The sequence below is a fragment of the Gouania willdenowi genome, chromosome 21, assembly GCF_900634775.1.
Source record: "Gouania willdenowi chromosome 21, fGouWil2.1, whole genome shotgun sequence".
NCBI classification, from domain to species: domain Eukaryota; kingdom Metazoa; phylum Chordata; class Actinopteri; order Blenniiformes; family Gobiesocidae; genus Gouania; species Gouania willdenowi.
In genome coordinates, this window is record NC_041064.1 from 26,213,624 (window position 1) to 26,236,658 (window position 23,035).

The following is a 23,035-nucleotide window of genomic DNA, read 5'->3' on the forward strand; positions in this document are numbered from 1 at the left end:
TGTTGATGCTAATCAGGGTGTCCTTGTTACTTTCAAGAATGTGTTTAACTGTCTTTGACTCATGAAAAGTGAGCTCATTTTTCTTTTTTATTATTTCAGGTATCTCTGCCTAAGCGTACCTGTGAAGTTCACCGGCTCAAGCTGTCAGAGGACGAACAGGCTGTGTATGATGTGGTTTTCACCCAGTCCAGGTACAAAAACCCACTCATTTTTAGTTTTTCCATCACCTAAATTTGCTTTGTTAACTATTCTAAGATATAAATAAATTAACTGATAGTACTGAAGTATGAAATTTTTTGAGTCAAAGCCAGAATGCATAAAGTCAAACCTTTGATTATGTAGATAGAAGACAATATTACATATTGCAACATATTATTATTGACACACAAATACAAGCAATGCCCCATGCTTTTTCTATAATTACAATAATTTGAGCTGATTTGGTAGAGTTATTACATAATGCAGATTTTCTATCGAATGCATTGTCATGGCTGATGTCATAAATGTTTTAGGTAGATTATTTACTGTTTTAATGTTTGTTTTCTCAATAAAAGCTTGTATTTATGCTTGCACAACTTTGATGAAATTAATGATTTTTTTTTTCTTCCACTACAGATCGACTCTGCAAAACTACCTAAAGAGACATGAAGGAAATGACATAAAGCAGAAAAGCTGCTCCAGCTTGAATCCTTTTGAAAAAGGTGACGTATGTGATGTCTGACATTTACTATCCAGATGATGTGACAATAAGACATGGGTTAACATTTTTAAATCACTGTCTGGATATCGCATGCAGCGAGACAAAGTCATTTCCTCTAAGACTATTGAAGAAGAAGAAGAAATATGTTTAAAAATTCTTCAAGCATGAATGGAACATGTTACTATAGCTCTTTGACAATATTATTTTTTGTGTTAAACAGATTTGGTCTGTTCATTTGCAGTGGCTCAGGAGTTTGGCATGTCTCAGGGTGACGGTGCCGTGTCGAGTCCCCAGCAGCCCCAGCAGGCGTCCAGCACCGTCCACATTCTGTCTTTGCTGCTGCGCCTCCGACAGTGCTGCTGTCACATCTCTCTGCTGAAGAAGGTAAGCGCTTAAGATCGATACACACATCCTATCATGTAATGACAAAATCTCAAAAACAATCACAGCATGGGGCGAGATTCTTTATTATTATGGCAGTTGTATCGTAAATGCAGCGTGATTGGGTTCATTCTGATATTCCTTAACATGCTGTTTCTCAACAGGCTTTTAGACCCAAAACATTTCCTTTTATAAAATGGCTTGGGTTTATATAACAATTTTTTTTTCTTCCATAAAACTCAAATGGAAACCATTATTAATTTACACCAGTCATACCGGTAGTGGTAAGCTACATTGTAGCCACAGATGACCTGGGGCATACTGACTGATGCGTGGCTCCCAATTATCTGACCACCACCATCATTCGTGCACAAGTCATACCCGTTCATACGAGGCATTGACGGTAAAGTGCCTTGCCAAGACACAACAGCAATGAGTGGGAGGGAGTGGGATTCAAACCACCAACCCTTGGGTTATTGGATGACCCACTCTTCCTCTGAGCCATGGCTGCCACAAATTAGTTTGAATAAACTGCAAGAGAAATGTTTGGCTGAAATGTGTATTGTGAATGTTTAGTGAGTTTAAACCTGAAAAGAAAAAAATCTAGATGTTGGACAACTTATAAAAGATGTTGAGGTTAAAACCAAAAAGAACAAGTCTCTGTAATGATGCTGGGGATTAATTATTCCCTTCTGCAATTGGCTTGTTGCACTGGGCAACAAAAATGTACTTTCGCATTCGATGGTGTGATTCTCAACACTTCCGGTTCCGTTCCTCGCCGACTGAAAACAATGGCGCTTTGATGGCAATTGTGAAGGTCATTCATCATCAAATGTTGCAAAACAGTTGCTGAATGGCGCCGTAGACTGCTCTAATGGACTTTCCCCTGACACCGAGGGCTCACTGGTCCAAAGACGGGAGAGTGTGAGCGGCCGAGTCTCTGACAGCTTTCGCTGCGCTGTGCCTCATATGACGGTGCATAAAAGTGTTTTGGATTTTGACTGTACAGTATGTGATGGCTCTTCTACGCGAGCAGCACTGAATGTTTAGGGAGCTGGCTAGAAACTTAGCTGTAAGCGCATCACACTTCCAAAAAAAAATCTAAATATGATGCATATTTTTTTTCTGTATTGTATTAGTTGAAATGCTGACTTAACTTTGAATACTACATGCAATGGTTACTAATAACTAAATACAGAATATAAAATGCAAACTCAATGGCGAATTTGGTCATCTGAGTTAGCAAAGCGCACCTGACAAAAACGCGTCCGCAGCTGCATCCGCTCTATTTGACTCAGAGCCAGCTCAAGTTGTCTCCACAGTTCCTCGTTTTCAGTTTGCAACTCGTTGGCCATTACACCAGTTGCCGGCGAAGCACAATAATCGTGGTCCGGCGCCATCACCTCCATGTCCTATTCCGAAGAGTCATCAGTTGGTTCTGCACCCACAATGCCCTCCTGCCGTGGCCATATACGTTCCCACACACCGCTTCTTGGCTAAGGCAATGAGTAGTTGTTACACTCAAATAAAACTGGCACAGCCCCCCTTTTCAGCAGCCTCTTTCCCTGTAGTTTAAGCTCAATATCACTGGGTTAGAAATGCCGGCTACATACTCTTGTGTCCCTACTTGGAGTGAAGTTATCTCTCTGGATTTTGGCTAGCCATTGCTGATGCGCTGCATTATCAGCAGGGAAGCAGTGGAAGCTAATACAGGAATTGTACCGTGAATAACAAGTGCATCTAGGTACATATCAGTGCTGAACCTCCAACAAATTGATAGGCCAGTGTCCTCATTAACTCATTCAGTGCCAGCCATTTTCAGATTTTTTACCCCCCTCAGTGCCAGCATTTTGACTAATTTTAAAGACCCACAGAATATTTTCTACTATGACTATCTGAAATCTGACACCAGATTCTGAAAGATTGAAGCCTCTACTTTCATAAAAAAAAAACATTTGTTTCTGGCTCATTTTGTTCTTTTTAATCAGCTGTTGAATAGAGCAAGTTTTACACAAATCTTCAGTTTCAAAGCAAAAAGCTGAGAAAAAAGCCTTTTTGTAAAAAAAAAAACCCTGCTATTTTTTGCTTTAGTGACAACTCTTACATCTGAACATTGTTTCCTTATATAAAACATAAAAAAAATAACACTGAGACAGGGCTTTTGATGGCAAAATTATTATTATTTTGCTATCTGAGTTGAATGTATTTCTTACTGTATTTTGGCATTCCTTCAACTTTCTCTCCCATCAGTCTGCACACACGCAACTTCCTCCTCCCCCCGACATGCAGAGTATCACTGCTTGCCCCGTTTTTTTTATGGTTTCAATTCACCATCGCCACACTATCCATGAGTTCCACACATGCTTTGGTCGAGTGTGCGCTGCTGGGAACGTCAACTCTCGTACGTACATTTTCTGTCTCATAAACGCCTTTCCTCTCTCCCTCTGAGCTCTGCTGAGCATGGATGATTTCTCATCCAAAGGTGCGCTGCTACCTCTTACATGTCACCTATTATTTTGCTATCTGGCTCACAGACTGGGGGTGTTTTGTACCCCCCCTCCACACCCCCCTCCTCCCGACACACAGGGATGACCCGTTTGGCTCGGTTAGTTGATGGTTTTATCTCACGATCACAACATTATCAATAATCCACTCAGGTCCCCACATGTTCTGTGTTAGTATGTTTATTGTTAAGGTTATTGATCCACAGATAAAAAAAGTTGTGTTTTAGAAAAACAATGAAAAAAAAAAGAGCTTTTTTTAATGGGCTTATTCAGCACTACATAAATCCTCCTCACCATAAAAGCACAATACATTTCTTTTTTTAGGGCTAAGGCAAACAACTTTTTGGGTCTCAAACCTCTATCCTAGAACTCTTCTAATATGTATTTTAAACTACAATCTGCATTTAGAAAAACACCAATGTGTTTATTTTCATGTTTGTCTTATCTCCACAGACATTGGACTCCTCAGAGCTGATGGGCGACGGAATCGTCTTGTCTTTGGAGGAACAACTTAACGCTCTGTCACTCTCCTCCAGTCCTTCATCTGACCCCAAAGACACCGTGACCCTTAACGGAACCCGTTTCTCCTTCCAACTGTTTGAGGAGACGTGCAAAAGCACCAAGGTAAGTACACTTGATCTTAAGTAAGTCTCTTACTGATATTCCAAATGCAACAATCATTGAGAGCAACTACTAAGACCATTGCATCAGAGGTGTAAAGAGTACCGATATATCTATTCGAGTACAAGTACTGTTACTTGGTTAAAATTGTACTCAAGTACAAGTAAGTCATACATAAAGTACTTGGATACAAGTAAAAAGTAGCTCAATTAATTATTACTCAAAGTAAAATTTACTTGTTATTTTAACCCTCCATGTTTATTTTTGGTAATAAATCTTGCCACTGTTTCCCTGCATACAGTAACCATATCATGCATAAACTTAAAAAAAAGAGACCAACTCTTGCACAATTGGAACTTCATTTATCTTACACAAAGGCATCTGTATGAAATAAAAGGTTTGTCAAAATGAACAATTCTTTTTTTTTTTTTAAATGAATTCAATTCAAAATTTTAAAAAATTATCAAGCTCTAAGTATAGCTACATTTATGAACTCTTAAACAGTGCCATGCCAAATGTGCTATGTGGATAACAACATAATAGGTAGAAACTCCAACCTTAACCCAAGAAAGTTGGCGTTGATCAGAAATGACACGACATGAATTATTTCATTGTTGTCTGGTCATTTCATTTTTTGTAGTTTCACAATGTCCATTGATCATTTTAAACAAAAAAATTATAATTTATTCAGTTGGGTGTAGAAATGTAATAAATCACGTTACTTCTTTTAAGACATACTGTACTTAAGTACAAGTAAAGTTCAAGTACCCATAAAAGCAACTCAATTACAGTAACGTTACGTGAGTACTTGTAATCCATTACTTTCACCTGTGCATTTCATCTTATGAAAGTAAGAAGAATACTGGTCTGTAACTGTTTGATCAGTTGTTTACCTGATATCAAACAGGGCGTGAAAATAGGTTTGGATAACGTTGACAATGCATTATTATCCTGTTCTTTAACAGTCATGTGCTCAGTAGTAAAATACATGATGTACCAAATATAGATTTTTTTTGGCGTGATGGTTTTCTTTATTACATTTCCAGATTACTGCTGTCATCTCAGAGCTGAATTCAATCAGACAGACCGGTGACGATCAAAAAAGGTGAAACAAAATGAGTCTCAGTCACACTTTATTTACTCAGACAATCTTCTGCATGTCAATGTTTATCTTCCTCTTTGCTTAATTTCAACACTGTTCTCATTTTTGGCTGTTTTTTCTAGCAGGGTTGCACGTCATTGTTTTTATTCTGTGAATAGTGACTTTCTGTCTTTGTATTAACAGATAAACAAAATGATAATCAACCACCAAATATTTTTCAATTGCTGCACTGTGTAATTTTGTCAGTACAAAACTCATTATTTTCTTTTTATATGGTACAATGTAGCCATTCTAAGAAACTTAAATTTGATTAATTTGGCTTCATCTTCTTTACCTACTTAATTGATCAGCTTTAAATTAAACATGTTGTTTTTAATTGAAGGAATAACTTGAATCAATTTATTTGTAATCTACTCACACTAAGAGAGAACATGCAAACTCGGAACAAAAGACCTGGGGCCTCATGTACAAAAAGTACGTATGCCCAAGAACGTGCGTATGGCAAAATCCTGGGGCCTCATGTCCAAAAGGTATGTACGCCCAAGAACGTGCGTACGTCAAAATCCACGACAAAATGGTGGTGGTGGTGGCGGTGAGAGATGCAGCTTTTTCTACCTACCCTAAGGGGAATCCCAGCACCAATCTCATTTCAATATGATTTACATATGTAAATGTGGGCATGAACAGGGAGGGGACATATGTGCGCTCACATTCACACTGATTTAGATGTTCAAAGGAGAGGTGCGTGGATCCAGTTCTATGCACAGGTTTAAACATCTGAATTTTTACGAGCGTACGCCTGTCTCTGGATTGAAACGTACGCAAGTCTTTGTACATTAGGCCCCTGATGTCCCGAAACTGGAGTTGACGTGGAAATGTGCGGTCTTTCACGTCAAGTCCTGAGGTGGCGTATGCACATTACTACATAGTTGATGCTTTAAATTCTATGGATTTATTAGACACACTACCAAAATAATACAATACATTCACACATGAACGTCTGCGCTGCTGTTGAGATGTATCATTTACACATTTTTTGTGAGTTACAGCTTTTCAAATTTTTTTTATCTATCTAATCTGAGTCCGCTACATGTTGTTCACTACCTGTCAGACCTCTGTGTGCTGGATATACTATAGGTGGTCAGCTGACCTCTGAGTAACAGACACTTAAGTCTGAACACTTCAACACTTTCTGCCCAGCCATCATTAGCAGCCACTCATACCGTGACCGACCAGTATGGAATCAGAACAGTATCATAATGAATGAACTCTTGCAGGGTTTTTCATGAATGCACATGCTTTGTTTCACAGTTGTATTTCAGATTCACAAATGCAACGATCTGTTTCGCAAATACTTATTTTATGCAAACTTGTAATATCAATTCTGAAATGCACATGCTCTACTTCACAAATATTATTTTGATTGAGGCACACTTGTAATATAAATCTACAGATAATGCAAATTGCTGAATGTGCATTTACAAACTGCTTCTGTGCTGTGAAACCTCTGTGTATTTGTGAGAGAAATGTGTGCGGTGAATTTTTGAGACTGCCCTGACGTCGCGGGTCAACAAACATCACCATTGGCTGATAAAAGTGATTGACAGATTCATCAGCCAATCAAGTGTGTTTGCTTTCAGCCAATCATGTGGCTTCTTACATTTTTTCCACTCTTGTTTGAACACTGCGTATGCGCACACATATCAGTAGCTCTGCAATTGGTTTAAAAATGTGGAGAAAATGTAAGAAGCCATATGATTGGCCTGTTACACATTAAGCCACAGCCTGTTTAATGCGCAGAAGAGGTCCTAAGGTGACCCATGACCCTGCAGGCGCGTACGGTGTTTACGGAAGTAAATATGTAGGCGTCCAGTGTAGGACTGTGTGTTGTGCTGAGAAAGTTTCTTTTCAACAGAAGTCAGCACTTCATAACTAAAAAAAAAAAGAAGAGAGCCTGGTTTATTGCTCTAGCCATTTGCAGTGTGCTGGCTGCTACATCCTATACAGCGGACTGTTTGGATGCGATGGCGTAGGAGTCTCATCGAAATACCCCCAGCCTGTGAGCCAGATAGCAAAATAATAGATGACATGTAAGAGGTAGCAGCGGACCTTTGGATGAGAGATCATCCATGCTCAGCAGAGCTCAGAGGGAGAGAGGAAAGGCGATTATGAGACAGAAAATGACACTACGTACGAGAGTTGACGTTCCCAGCAGCGCACACTCGACCAGAGCAAGTGTGGAACTCATGGATAGTGTGGCAATGGTGCGATAAAACCATAAAAAACAGGGAACGCAGTGACACTCTGTATGTCCGGGAGGAAGAGGAAGTTGCGTGTGTGCAGACTGATGGGAGAGAAAGTTGGAGGTATGCCAAAATACAGTAAGAAATCCATTCAACTCTGACCCAGATTGATAAATAATAATAGTTTTGCTATCAAAAGCCCGGTCTGTTTTTTTTTTTTTTTTTGTTATATATATATATAAGGAAACAATGTTCAGATGTTAGAGTGGTCACTAAAGCAAAAAAAATAGCTTTAAAGTCACTGACAGGGTTTTTTTTAGAAAAAGCCTGTTTTCTCAGCTTTTTGCTCTGAAACTGAAGATTTGTGTAAAACTTGCTATATTCAACGGCTGATTACAAAAGAACGAAACGAGCCAGAAACAAATTCTTTTTTTTTGGTGAAACTACAGGCTTCATCTTTCAGAATCTCATAGTAGAAAATATTTTGTGGGTCTTTAAAATCAGTCAAAATGCTCAAAATACGGCTGGCACTGAGGCAGGTAGAAAATCTGTAAATGGCTGGCACTGAATGAGTTAATAGATCAGATACAGGTTGAATATGGGCAAAAAGATCGGATTTGGGTCACATTTACCTGCAGTGTAAACATAGCCTGTGCTCTCCACTTTTGGAACTATTTTTGTTTGCGGAGCCAAATGATTAAATAAATAAACAAATCATAATCTCTTGCCACTTATTACTATTAACTAATAAAATGCGCTTGTAGAACTGTTGTATAAAAGTAATATCACACTTGAGGTTGTGCTGTTGTGCTGAGATATCAGCACTAATGTGATTATCTACGACCGAATCACACCAGTGCTGATATTTCAGAACAAAAGCACTCCCACTCATTTGATATTGTTTAAATATTGGGTTGCAGTTGCATTTTTGTAACAGCTGACTTTGAGATATCACTTGGTTTTTATGAAGATTCTAATGTTGCTGATGATTTCTGAATATTTGCCCTCTTCTTCCACCTCTGTGTAATGTTCTGTGAAAGCTAATCCATGTGCAGCCCACTCAAAGCCTTTCACTTGTTACTTTGTAGTGTGATCGTGTCCCAATGGACCAGCATGCTCCACATCGTCGGAGTTCATCTGAAGCTGATTGGTTTAAAATACGCTGTCATCGACGGGACCGTCAATCCCAAACGCCGCATGGACCTGGTGGAAGAATTCAACACCAACCCCAAAGGACCACAGGTATTATCACACAGATATGGAACATTAATTAAAGAATATTGCCAAATAATATTATCCAGACTCTTGTTTCATAAAAATGCTCTCTGTGAGGGTGAAGGTAGGATTTATAGTGTTGACTTTTATTTACTCCTCCAGGTGATGCTGGTTTCACTTTGCGCTGGAGGGGTTGGGCTCAATCTCATTGGTGGGAATCATCTCTTCCTTCTTGACATGCACTGGTGAGTCGTGCTTTATTAATCAAACCATTTTGGGGCAGATTTTCTAAAAGGTCTGCGGACTCTGCAACTGTAAAAACATGCACAAGTTATTATGTTAATATTAATTCCAACAGGAATCCAGCACTTGAGGATCAAGCCTGTGATCGCATCTATCGAGTCGGACAGCTTAAAGATGTCACCATTCACAGGTAACACAGTAGTTAGACAGTCGGCTTCATTAAAGCTCTGTGCAAGAAGGAGAATTTCTCAGCAAGAGACAGTCATGTCTCAATTACTTCAAGAAAATACAGCTATCTGGGCTGTGTAGATTGTTCTAATTTACGTGTTATGCAAACTTCATGCACAGAGAGGAATATTTTTTGAAAAATGTCATGTCATTATTTTATATATATATATATATAAATATATATATTGGGACTGAACAATTTTGAATTTTCCCGCAATATTGCGTTTGTGATTTAATATGAGATTCTTTTTTCAAGGGCCTCTTGTCATGTATTTTTCAATGAACAATAAATCAATCTGTTTCGTAATAAACAATTTCAGATTTATTTAAACTTTAAATAAATGTAAAATATAAATTTTAAAGCACAGATTTCAACAATAAAGCAAACAAATCTGTGGCTTTACCTCTTCAACATATCTAATTAACTTCATGTTTCATGTAACATGTAAACATGTGGAGTGCGCTTCTTAAACACTCTCAGAACTTACCAGGACAGGACAAGGAAAAAATAATTTTTAAAAATTGCGATAATATCGCAAATGCAATTAATTGCCCTAATATATATTATTTTACACTGGCATTAATTGTTTATTTTTGCATTCTATCTGCAGAGTGGCACTTCATCTTCTTACATTCTAAATGTGTATGTCCTTCTCTGACTTTATATAATTGCACAGGTTTGTGTGTGAAGGCACAGTGGAGGAGAAGATCACAGCTCTGCAGACAAAAAAAAAGGATCTGGCTCAGAACGTCCTTTCAGGAGCAGGAAACGTCCTCTCCAAACTCACCCTGGCTGATCTGAGGGTCATTTTTGGTGTCTGAATTAAAGAAAACCAAAGTTTGGCTTTTTGCCACACTGTCAAACCTCTACAAACCTGTGTGTGTGAGCGCGTGCGCGGCGCCTCTTTTTCTTTCTCTCTCTTTTTGTATTGTCTTTTATAATTGTGTTTCTTTGTGGAGGGAGTTAATAATGCCTTAATAAAAACATCACAAGTATTACATTGATTTTGTGTTTTTACTAAAGCTTTTTGTATATTTTTTGTAGCGTACTTGTTTGACTTTGAGTTTTTGTCTTAAATTGGGTGATGGTGTGGATTAGATAAATATTTAGCCTAAAAGCATTGGTACATCCAGGTAATCAAAGTCCTGAAAAGGCAGACCATACAGTATCAAAGAAGAAGTCTAGTAAACTATGTTGTTTCAGTTGATGATGCAAAACCATACATCAGATGTTTGTGCATTTAAAAGGACAATCCACATAAAATGTGCCAACTTTTGCCAGAAAGAAAGAGGCTGGTTTTCATCTGCATAATCATAATCAAGAGTGCACATTAAAAGTATCACTTAATTCAGTCATTCTTAAATGGTAGGATTCAGTGCCATTTCTTCTTAATTGTCAAAAAAAAAGTTTTTTTTTTTTTATAATGTAAAGATGGTGAATTTGAATCGTAGATATACTGTATGCATACTTTCCATGAGCCACATTTGAATTCAAAACAGGCATCTAAGAAAGGCAATTTTATCCCACAGATTTAAAATAAACAAAATGTACCATTTAAAAATGTGTACCAACAAAATTGTCTTCAAAACCAATATTGCCTTGGAAAAAGAACAAAGTATAACATTTTTTCCTCTTGAGATATAAAAATGTTTATTTCATCTTTCCCAGGTCAAAACTCGTGACGCAACAAAACAAATTCCCATAATAATAAACTGATTTGAAATTATCATATTATTAAATGTATTTTAAAAAATAAATAAAGATAAAGGAAAACCAAATCAATGTGAAAATATTTCAGATTTAGAAAAAGTTGCAAATAATACATTTAATAAATGTTTTTAGCATTTGTAAAAAAAAAATCTTAAAATAGATACTACATAAAGCTGTAGAATAACATTTAAGCCACATAACAAAAAATTAAATACCAAAAATAATTTAAGGGGTGTACATAATAATCTTTGTAAGGATTTAGCGTTAACGTTTGTGGGCGGAGCTCTGAGACTCGTCACTACAGTAGTTGTGTCCATCATGTCCGTCTGCACCGTGTAAACTGAGGCCGACTCGTCGACAACTTCGTTCGGCTTCCCACCATCGCTGCTCTCCCCTCCGCGGCCATGGCGGAAGAACCCAACCGAGTGGAGCCCGCAGACAGCGAGCAGGATGAGGAGGAGGACGTTTACGAGGTGGAGAGGATCATAGACATGAGGGTGGAGGAGGTAAAGAATAGCTAATGGCTACATAGCTAATATGCTAATACGGCTAACGTGGCTTTACGACCCAAACACTAATTTATGTCTGCTTTTTAATGCTTTCAGTCACAATGTTGGATTTTTCTAATGTGTTGTGGTTGTATGTGTTGTTATGGTCTGCTTTTCCGCTCTCGGAATCGTAGGGGTTGGATTATTTGTATTATAATGTCCGCTGAGTGCACGGACGGGCTGGAAAATAAGATCCCTCAGATCACACTGTCAGCTCAGACACAAAAGAGCACTCGGTCGAATATAAAACCCTCAATTTACAATATGCATGTTTGCATTGTGGACATGCATCGAGTTATCTTAAATTTAAAATGTTGTGCTGGCTTTCTTATGCCTTTTACTTAATAAACTCCGTGTGAAACGGATGATGTAGTTTCTAATGTGTAGGTGGGAACAGTGTATTGATGTAGACCCGGGTGGGTGGGGTCTGTATGTATATATGTGTATGTGAAAAAGCTCTTCTGTCCATCTTGGGCAGCGTGTCCCGCCAGATATGTATGGACGAGATTTATCTAAAAAAAAAAAAAAATATTCAAATAGATCGACAATTTTCACATGGAGTTTTCAGATTTTCCCATGTGTTTTTGAAATCCACAATTTTCACAGATATTCTTTTAAATTCCACGTGTTTTTTTTTTTTTTTTTTTCAGATTTTCACTTTTTTTTTTTTTTTAGTTCAGATTTTCACCTGTTTTTCAAATCCACGATTTTCACGTGTTTCTCACGTGAGTCAAAACTATTTCCTTCAAAGCATCCTATTTATTATTTATTATTATTGTGTTTTTGCACATTTTCACTGAAAAAAAAAAGAAAATGCAGTGTTACACACTGCCATCATGATATAAAGTGCAACAAGTTTCTTTTCACTGAAACTACTGTGTAGAAGTCTCAAAGTAACCATGACAACATAATGACGGCATCAAAACAACTGTAAGTGAGAACATTAAAAATAAAGCACCCTGAGTTACTGATAATAGGATAAATTGTTTTTTCTTATTTTTGTGCATTGTGTCAGTTTAAACACTGATCTGAACAGATTGTATAAAAATGAAATGTCTGTGCATACTTATATATTGCAGGCATTACACACTGCCATCACAAAATCAAGTCCATCAAATAACCATTGCAACACATTGAAAGAATTGTCACGACTGAAATATTGCACAAATACACAAATTATTGATTAAATATTTTTAAAAAAAATCAATTTATTAAATATAAAAATCTAATTTAAAATCAGCACAGAAAAAAATTGTGATATATCCCTAGTTAGGGTTATTTTTGTCAAACCAAGTGTTCTAGTTTGAGCAACAGGAGACACGGGAAGGCTACAGTGATCTTGATGACACTGCCGTAAATACCAGTGACTTTATTAAATATTCTTGTTGTTGCTTGTATTGGTGAATGCAGGGGTGCCCAATCCTGGTCCTCAAGGGCCCCTATCAAGCATGTTTTAGATGTTTCCCTCTTCCAACACACCTGATTCAAATGACCAGGATCATTATCAGGCTTCTGCAGAACTTGATGAATTAATCATTTGAATCAGGTGTGTTGGAAGAGGGAAATATCTAAAACATGCTGGATAGGGGCCCTTGAGGACCAGGGTTGGGCACCCCTGGAAAATGGAATTAATGTTCAGCAGAGTCCTCAATACTGCCCCCTAGTGGATGGTGGGGCTTTTCACACGTGGATCAGGAGCTGTGTTACGTTTGTCTGAAAAATAAATGCACACGCTGATTTACACATGATAATTCATGATAAATACACGCATACAAATTATGAAACACATGTAAATTGTGCATATATTTGCGGTTTTGAAAAACACGTGAAAATCTGAAAAACACATTCAATTCAATTCAAATAATAAGAAGGGAAAAACCCAACAAAATCCACATGAACAAGCATTAGCAACAGTGGGAAGAAACAGCGCCCTTTTAACAGGAAGAAATCTCCAGCAGAACCAGGTTCAGAGGTGGCGGCCATCTGCTGCGACTGGTTGGGGTTAGTGGACAGAAGGACCAACAGAACAGGATAGAGAAAATCTGAAAAATACATGTGAAAATTGTGGATGTATTTGTGGATTTTGAAAACACGTGAAATTCTGAGGATTTATTTGTGAATACTTTTGAGACAAATCTCTCCCCATAGATATGCTGGTTAGCCACAGGAACACGTCAAGCACCAGGCTGATCCCAGCATGGCATTCCTACAACTCACCAAATAACATAAAAACTTTAAAATGTCACTTGTGATATTGAATGTATAACTGAGTTTAGGCTCCTGCTGATCAGTGTTGCCACAACAGAGGGCGGTCATTTCACACACCCATCACTGAAAGCTTATACTCCCAATTTAGGAGCTGCAGGTTATAGTGGAGGAAACAAAGACGCTCTGCATTTTCTCCTGTTCCTCTTTTTTTTCGTCGTATATCTGGCTGACCTCTCTGATTACCCTCTCAATGGGAGCAGAGGACAGTTTCTCAAAGTTTTAAAAGCTTTCTTTCAGTCAACGCTCTAGTGTATCGCTGTGATGTGTGTGTGTCCCAGTGAGTGAAACACAGGGAGGGAGGGAGAAACACACACACATGTCCAAACCTCCAGCCAGGTCGCTAAATACAACTTTGACACCGACAGCACCACGGAACAACGTCGGCATTACCTAATCCTATGACCAGTGTTTGTAACAGCTACCGTATGAATACATATAGCCACAATGGTGAGCAGTTTTATAGCCGAGGCATTTGGCATTCCCATTTACCATTTGGACCCATATACTTGCTTAGTGTATAGTTTCAAGCAAAACACATGTAGAACATGCATTTGGCATTCCTGTTTCCACTTTTAAACTGTATGGTAATATTTCAGCTAAGTTAAACAGCTAAAAGAATGATTTGCAAGTTTAAAACTTATCATTGTGTTGAAGAACATCGTCCAGCGCTCTCTTAGTGGGGAAGGGGTTCTGGCTGCTCACTCAGCAGCCTGTGGAGGGCTCTCTCTGTATATAATGGGATCGGGCAAAGCAGCAGCCTGCATCGGCTGATGCCGATACCCGTAAAACACGCAAAAATCGGTCGATTATATCAGTCGATCACTATTATTTATTGTAAAATGTACAGTTGACAATTAAACATACACGCTCTGAGATCAAGTTTAATATAAATGAAGGAAAGGAATAGATGCACAAAATGTATGCAGTACTGATTAAACAGTATAAGAGTACACAACAAAATGTAGGTCTGAAATAAAGTAATAAAACAAACTCTCTTCTTCATATTAAAACGTTGTTTTTAATTGTGTTACATGTTTGCAATTATGAATATAAAATTAGCCACACAAAAAAATACAAGCTTATGTTTGTATAAACTCAATGATATAGTTTGCTTATGTTTAGTTGTAAAGTAGGTTTTAATGTAAATAGGTGTGTTTGGTCTGTTTATAGTAGTATTAGTAGTACTAAGTAAGTGTGATTTTTGTAGCAATTACCTGGTCTGTTGGTCTGCCATATCCCTGTCTGTAAAACATCTTTATTTACCTCCTGGCACAAATAAAGAAACCTAACCTAATTATTCCTGAAAGCTCTGTTTGCCTGTTTACAGGGTGAGGTGCTCTACAGAGTGCGATGGAAGAATTACTGCTCTGACGATGACACTTGGGAGCCCGAGGCCCATTTAGAAGACTGTCGGGAGGTCCTGCTCACCTACAAGAGGATGTTGGCAGAGGCCAAGGCCACAAAAGAGGCAGAGGCCAAAAAGTCTGTGGTAGGTCTCCAAGATTTAGACCTTTACAATATCATTGAACATCTGAGCAATACTCTGGACTTGCATAAACTGACTGCGGTCACAGTCTTACTCAAGGTGACTTTGAAAACATATTTATAATGATAAAACTAGGAAAGGATAGACGCATTGATACACTGGATTTACACATCCTGCCTTTATTTTAAGAAAAAAGGAAGTTTAAGCTTATTAGACATTTTAGGGCAGAAAGGGGATGTTTATATTCAGACCAAATAATATAATAATTTGTGACCAGTTGTACCAGTTTTACAACTGAGTGAGAGATCCTCTTTTGTCTCAGCTCACTTGCTACTGTTCATCATAGACAGTAACTTTTTGTCGCAGGTTCAGTTTATTGTGACAGCCAGTGCTGCACCACTGTGTACAAAAACAACTGATATATTGGAAAGTTTCGCCGTCAATACCGTAATTTCGGCACTATAAGCCACTACTTTTTCCCACGCTTTGAACCCTGCAGCTTAAACAATGACACTCCGGTTTTCAAGCTTCATGTCGCCAAAAATTAAGCTCGGTCCCATTAGACCAGGTGGACTAATGGGACTAATTGGACTAAGTCACCAATTCCATCTTATACTCCTTCAGACCATACACTGTAAAAAAAAAAAACATGGTGCTCCGGCCCCGGGAAAGGGGCGGGGACTTTGAGCAACAGCTGTCAGATAGTCCATCAAACAAAATCCTGGCTCTTTTTGCTCGGTTGCGGTGCATTCTGGCTCAGTGAGCCTGTTTTTTTCCACACAACTACTAGTTTCATGTAAGGCTGTGCTTACATAGTGATAGCTGTAGCAAATATGGCAAAAAGTCACTTTTATAAGAGTTGCAGACTGCACCTTTAAGGAAAATGTTATGTAATTATTTGATTTGATCCAAACGGCCGGATTTTGCCCACAGGCCTTGAGTTTGACACACATGGCTTAGTCATACTTTTCACTACTATCAATTCTCTAGAGTATGTAAACCCCTGCTGAAAAAAAATGTAATTGGGTATGAAGTAGTGTTGTTGAATGATCCAAGTCCAACTTTTGACATTTTAGTCAAATGTATTCAATTTTAACATTTAAAAAAAAATGTAAGTGATTGCTCTCTATTGGTTGAAGCCCAGCCATTACAATCAAATTTGATTATTGACTGAGAATTATGGTTTGTGACAATTTGGTGGCTTCTGACATCCCTGTTAGCCCCGTCCCTCATTTATAAACGGGCACCTGCGGTATAGTGAGAATAGAGTTGATCGTTAACATAGATTGTTCTTTGGAGATTTTATAGTATTGACACGGCGTGTTTAACTGCTCCAGACGCCCCACCCATAACCAAAACATTTTTTAAATTCCCCCTCTAGTGGCAGGTCAGCCAAAAACAGGGGTTTAGATACTCTTTAAAGACTAAAATAAATTCAAAATAATTGTATCTAATTTTGAGAAAAGGGTGCAGGTTAGTGCTAGTTAACATGCTGGTTGATTTTTTAAAAAAAAGTGATTTTCATTGATTAAATTAGTCATGTAAAACCTATTTGAATACAGTCAACATATTCTGATGAATAAAATGAGACAATTTGAATGAAAAAAAAAAATCTGAAAATTAAAAATGTTAAATTGAACTTTTTTGCATATTTTTACTGTTTCCTCACTCATAAGACTGGTTCCTGTTAGGGATTAAGATCTTGATATCGCCACCACATAGACTGCGCCCTGGGCACTCGCACACATTGCCCATAGCAAAAACAGTTCCTAGCTGTAGCTCTTTGTTTGCAAATTTCCTCATCATCTCTTTGGTTGAAATTATACGGTATTCGGTATGTGTTTTTCACGTGTCGACACACCTTCATGAGTTGATTGACATAAGTACCTAATTTAAAAAAAATAAACATTAGTATTAATTGGGTTTGGTTTTTGCTATCGGTTAACCATGAGCATCCCTAATCTTGTTTAATGTAACTGTACAATGAAAAATGTATACAAAAATGTTATCATATAATCATTTTCAGAAATTGTTGCCAACAAAGAGTGATGTGTTCGATGCTGACTCTGAGAGTGACAGTGACAAAGACAAACCCACTGAAGCGCCCATCAAGAAGAAAAAGAAAAAGAGGAAAATGCAGGAGGTAGAAGAACAAGAAGAACTTATTAGAAAGGAGAAAAAGAAAAAGAAGAAAAATAAACGAAAGGAGGAGGAAAAGCCATTACCGGCACCAGAAACGGATGAAGAGGACGAGTCAGTCCCTACTCCATCTTCCCCACCCAGAGAGAAAAAGACTGAACTTAGACCAGCCCCGGTCGATTCAGAGGATGAGAACAATGAGCCTGTGCTTCCCAAAAAGCATAAAAAGGAGAAAGACAAAGCGAAGCATAAGAAAGACAAGGGGGATGAGGAAAGGAAACAGAAAGTGAAGAAGGAGAAAATGATCGAAACGTCTGAGGATGAAGCTGGGGCTCTACTGGAGGATGACTTAAGTGAAGGCCCAGTCGAGTTCCAAATGAAGGACTCTCCCTCAAATGATGTTGTAACAAAGGCCATGGAAAAGGCTGGTCTGGGTGACAAGTTTAAACAGAAGGGAAAGTGGGAAGTAAAGCTGCAAGGCCTTAAAGACCTCATGCATGACAGAAAAGTCATAAAAAAGCTTGAAGGCCCATCAAATGCCAGCAAACTGCAGAAGCAGAAAAGCCACTTGTCAAAAGGCAAAGAGGATGTTGCGCCGTTGTCAGACTCCAGCGACGGCTCCATCCGCCCTAAAAAGGCTAAGAGCAAAGGGCAGGAGAGCACAACCTCCACAACGAAAGGAACGTCTTCTTCAGCTTCTTCATCTTCCTCGTCCTCCATCATAACCACCAGCAGCAGTAAAGTTAAAGAAGATGAGGTGACGAAAGATGAGGTCGTGGTACAGAAGGACTCTTCAGGCTCCACCAACCTGTTTGCAGAGTTCCTTTTGAACTGTGAGGCCAAAGATCGAGCTCCTCGTCGGCCGCCAGCACATCAGCCAACGCCTGAGAAGAGCAGCAGCAAACCTATGAAGGTACAAAACAAAGCCTTCACTTTACTTCTTAAGATTTTTTATTTTTAAATTGTACAAACTGTGACGTTACTGATTACATAATGCGGGTTTATCTATTTTATAATACATAGCATTAATGTGTTTGTTTTTGTGTGCCAGCCACTTTTAGGAAAGATTGAGAAGATACCCAAAACTTCCAAAGAGTCTTCAGTCCAGAAACCAGATTCTGAGAAGACGGAGAAGACCAGACAATCAGATGGTATGTATCCAAACCCAAACTTCAGAATTACTTTTCAGACATTAGGAAAGCTGGTGAGAAATTAATACAGAAGTATAACCAGTGGCATGCATAGGTAGACACTAGGTGGTAGTGTTGTAGTAGTCGAGACCGGTCTCGAGACCAAAATTTAAAGGTCTCGGACTCTGAAGCATTTTGACTCGGTCTTGCCTCGGACTCAGGCTGCCCGGACTCGGGATTTTTCCACAAGACCATTTGAGACAGCACTAATTCCTGCTATTTTTAAACTTTTTTATAATGTGATAATAACAAGGAGAAGAACGGGATAAAACAATCCTTTATTCATTCTTTAATCCACCCCGTATAATGACCGCAACCTTCGTGTGTGTGTGTGTGTGTGTGTGTGTGTGTGTGTGTGTGTGTGTGTGTGTGTGTGTGTGTGTGTGTGTGTGTGTGTGTGTGTGTGTGTGTGTGTGTGTGTGTGTGTGTGTGTGTGTGTGTGTGTGTGTGTGTGTGTGTGTGTGTGTGTGTGTGTGTGTGTGTGTGTGTGTGTGTGTGTGTGTGTGAGTGAGTGTGCGCACGCGCGCGCGGCTACGGTTTCAGTTTGGACCGTGGAGCAGAAGGGAGATAGAAACTAATCACCGGTAAAAAAAAAAAAAAAGCCCAGTAAAACTCTGGGAAACAACACCAGGAATAAATATTTGCTCCCCAGTAAAGATAGTAGCTCTAACAACAGGTAAAATGATACTGGTACTGCAGCCTGTGAATGCAGTACGGGACGCATTTACTCCGCCTCTGGGTCCTAGTGTCTGCCGTCCGGTGAAACCTGTTCCATTTACCGAGGTCCATGTGTGTTTAATAAGTCCGTGTGTGTCGTCCGTGTGAAAGTCGGCATGTTTATGCCTCTGTCTATCCACTCTTTTCATTATATCCATGTCTTTTAAGGCTTTTATTAAATAGTGTAGGCTGTAGTCCGGGCCGCCGCCATCTTGGATTATGTCATCACCTGGACTCAAATAACGGTAAAGAGGTCTTATAAGTGGTGTTTTTTTGTGGCTTTAGACTCCAATTACATATTTGTATATAATGTCTTCCCTACAATATAAATATAATCTGCGGTGTGTAGGTGACAAGCCATGTTATTTCTTGGCAAAAATACTTTTAAACACTTGCTGTACATTCAGTTGACATAAAAATCTTGTTTTCAGATATGTAGAATAATTGTGAATTTATCAGTATATTTTAGGTAATTTTTTGCAGGCACCTTTAGTCTCCGTCAAATGTATTTAAAAGAAACTAAAATTAAAGAGAGAATGTTATTTAACTGTCGAACCTTGTCATAATTTTATTTATTTATAAAAAATTTTAAATTAAAAAAAAAATGTTTATGGTCTTGATCTCGGTCTCGGCTTGTCTCGGTCTTGGTCTTGGCTCCCGGAAGTCTTGGTCTTGTCTTGGTCTCGGTGCATTCTGGTCTCGGGCAAGTCTTGGTCTCAGATAGTGTGGTCTTGAACACAACACTACTAGGTGGTACTGAAGCACCTGCCCTTTGCCCTCTGGACCAAGCAAGTGCCCTTTTGAAAGTTCTGTGTTTTTTTTTTGTGGCCCATGCTGACGTGATTGTCTGTAAATGCTCGTCGATTAAAAGTGTGATAATGCCCCAATTAATATTCCCTCCACCCCCACCCCACTCGCACACACACCTGTCAACGTGAACGCGCAGAACGGACACAAACGGAGGCGCGTTATAGCAGCAGACATTGCACAGCTGCAGCCCAAACACATCTCCTCCCCTGCCCACCAGCCAGGTAACGCATAAATGAATCAAGTTGAGTGTGTTGTTTGCCCTCTAAGCCTCAGTTGCCAAGCTATAACTTGCATTTATTTGTCTCTGTTGTGAAGTAGCCTGTCTCAACGCCACACAGCTGGTCATAAATTAGCCGACTGCTCATCTACTTAACTAATTCAGTGCCAGCCGTTTTAGAGCATTTTGACTGATTTTTAAAGACCCACAGAACATTTTGTTCTATGACTATCTTAAATCGGATGACAACCAGATTCTGAAAGATTAAAGTCTCTACTTTCATCAAAAAAAAATGTTTTTTGTTTCGTTCTTCCGTAATCAGCAGTTGAATAGAGCAAGTTTTACACAAATCACTAGTTTCAGAGCAAAAAGCTGAGAAAACATGCCTTTTCTAAAAACATAATCAGTCAGTGACTTTGAAGATTTTTTTTGCTTCATTATAAACTGTAAAATCTGAACATTGGTTTCCTTCTTAAAAAAAAAAAAAACAGCAACACTGAGACAAGGCCTTTGATTGCAAAATTACCTCTGCCAGGGTGTCTTTTAGTAATCTCCGTGAAAAAAAACGTAATTGACGTAATATTACGTCAGTAGCACTGAGCGTTTGGATTTGAAATGACATATTACGTCAATGACACTGAATAAGTTAACAAGCTAGATGCTACCCAAAATCAATAATAGATATGACATGATGATGACCACCATAGAGTTTGTCATTGGTATCCTATAGCATGTGAATTTATCAGTATACTTACTTAAGATGAATATTTTGTAGGCTATTATGTAGGTTTACATTAGGCTACATAATTAGCACTTGCAGTAATTTATTTGCTAAATGACAAACAGACCTCAAAGAAATATTTGCCATACTGAGGAAAAACAGTGGGCAGCTCATATTTCCTACCTTTGTGAAAATCTATGCAACATTGCCAGTGACAACTGTCTTTGTGAAGAAATTATTTTCAAAGCTGAAAATGATCGAAAACAAACTATGAAGTCTGTGTGGAGAAGAACGACTTTCTGACCTTCTCGCCATAGAGAAAGACATCCAGGTAATTCATAGCGAGGTCATCAGACTCTTTAAGGACATGGCACCAAAGAGGATGGTGCTTTAGAGAGTGGTAATGCTCACTTTTCACTCCTCACTTCAAAATGACACTTTGTACACTTCTTTTGTTCTGACAGGGGAAAAAGAGTACACTAATCTATTATTGTAACTTTCCTAAAACCTCTCCATGTGCGTTCATTCCAAAGAAACAAAACAGTAGTGACTGTGCTATAGTATGAAACTCTACCAGTTCAAAGGTCAAGTAATTTTATTAAGATACTGACATAAATAAATAAGCAATTACTTTCAACATGTGCCTGTAATGTTTATTTATTTTTAAAATTTCACACTGCTATAATAAGGCAGCTGTCAGTGTACTGAGCACCTGCCCCCCAAAATGTCTGTGCATGCCACTGTGTAGAACTGTTTAAGTGTTGCTTTTGGTGACATTACAATTTATGGAAATAAATGTCTGAGAATAATCAATAAACATATTTTGTATCAATAGTTATTTTTGTGATTAATAGTATTATCGGCAGCTATGGCCTAAAAAAACTTTTTTTTAATTTTAAATAAAAATGAAAGTTTACTTCCAACTCAATTTAAATTTTAGGAACTATAGGAACTTTTTTCTACATTTAAGAATATGTCTCTTAAAGAGAGCTTTATTTTTCCTTCACAGATTTGGTAAGAAACCCAGCCTGTCTGTTACCTTTTGACTTGAGGTTCAAGATGAGATTGTACTTAAATAATACCAAAAGGAGTACAGACAGACATTTGGCATTTTAATGCAACAATGACACCAGGGTTCTATATATACTCATATACTCAGCACCATTTTTTTCCCTTATTTTTTTGCACATTACTGGCAAAATGTAAAACTTGATTTTAAATGCTTTTCTATAGAGAATGATTTAATGTCTTTTCTCATCAGCTTCGAGGTCTGGCCAGAGTCACGGGTTCAATCTGGACAGTGATGAGATGGAAGAGGATTCTGGTGGAAAGACGAGGCTGGGAGAAGAATCCAGGGATAGGAGGGAGAGACCAGAGGAATCGCAGCGTCAGAGCTGGGAGAGACGAACGTCCAGTGATGATAAGAGGAAGAAGAGAGAGGACAGTGAGCCCAGACTCTTCATTGCATTTGATGAGTCCTCTGACCCACCTGAGGGAGTAGATAAGTCTGGTGTGTTTCTGAATGCCCTGTGAAAACTCTTTGATCTGTCAGTTTTAGGGCAACCATCCGAATGATTTGTTTGCTTTTGTTCTGTTCAGAGAAAAGTCAAGCTACCCTAAATCTGGGAATGGACCTCAACCTCGACTGGATGTCTTTGGATGATTTCCAGAAACATTTGAATGGAGAGGATGAGATTTTGTCAGGTCCACCATTGTCGCCGAGTGAGTCCACGCAATTAACTCATTCAGTGCCAGAATTTCTACCCCCCTCAGTGACAGCCATTTTTGAGCATTTTGACTCAAAAGACCCATAGAATACTTTGTACTTTGACTATCTGAGATCTGAAAACAGACTCTAAAAGATTGAAGCCTCTACTTTTGTCAGAATTTTTTGTTTTGTTTCTGGCTTGTTTCGTTCTCCCGTAATCAGCCGTTGAATAGAGCAAATTTTACACAAATCTTTAGTTTCAGAGCAAAAAGCTGAGAAAAAA

General features: G+C 38.5%; 2 protein-coding genes across 6 annotated transcripts in view; both read left to right on the top strand.

Moving 5' to 3' along the window:
* Positions 1-10,233, top strand: part of ttf2 (transcription termination factor, RNA polymerase II) — a 31,440-nt gene extending 21,207 nt beyond the window's left edge. For 3 of the 4 annotated variants that reach the window (XM_028437006.1, XM_028437008.1, XM_028437009.1), the window contains 9 exons: positions 100-191; positions 616-701; positions 921-1,084; positions 4,039-4,209; positions 5,253-5,311; positions 8,640-8,793; positions 8,929-9,011; positions 9,125-9,199; positions 9,915-10,233. In XM_028437006.1, the coding sequence (XP_028292807.1) occupies positions 100-191; positions 616-701; positions 921-1,084; positions 4,039-4,209; positions 5,253-5,311; positions 8,640-8,793; positions 8,929-9,011; positions 9,125-9,199; positions 9,915-10,059 (1,029 nt within the window). In that variant the 3' untranslated portion in view covers positions 10,060-10,233. The remainder of the gene's footprint in view (positions 1-99; positions 192-615; positions 702-920; positions 1,085-4,038; positions 4,210-5,252; positions 5,312-8,639; positions 8,794-8,928; positions 9,012-9,124; positions 9,200-9,914) is intronic. The other variant, XM_028437007.1, reaches the window with a different exon arrangement.
* Positions 10,234-11,240: 1,007 nt separating this feature from the next.
* mphosph8 (M-phase phosphoprotein 8) overlaps positions 11,241-23,035 on the top strand; it is a 29,484-nt gene continuing 17,689 nt past the window's right edge. For both annotated transcript variants that reach the window (XM_028436000.1, XM_028435999.1), the window contains exons 1-6: positions 11,241-11,454; positions 15,092-15,253; positions 17,277-18,302; positions 18,441-18,540; positions 22,306-22,554; positions 22,644-22,766. In XM_028436000.1, the coding sequence (XP_028291801.1) occupies positions 11,353-11,454; positions 15,092-15,253; positions 17,277-18,302; positions 18,441-18,540; positions 22,306-22,554; positions 22,644-22,766 (1,762 nt within the window). In that variant the 5' untranslated portion in view covers positions 11,241-11,352. The remainder of the gene's footprint in view (positions 11,455-15,091; positions 15,254-17,276; positions 18,303-18,440; positions 18,541-22,305; positions 22,555-22,643; positions 22,767-23,035) is intronic.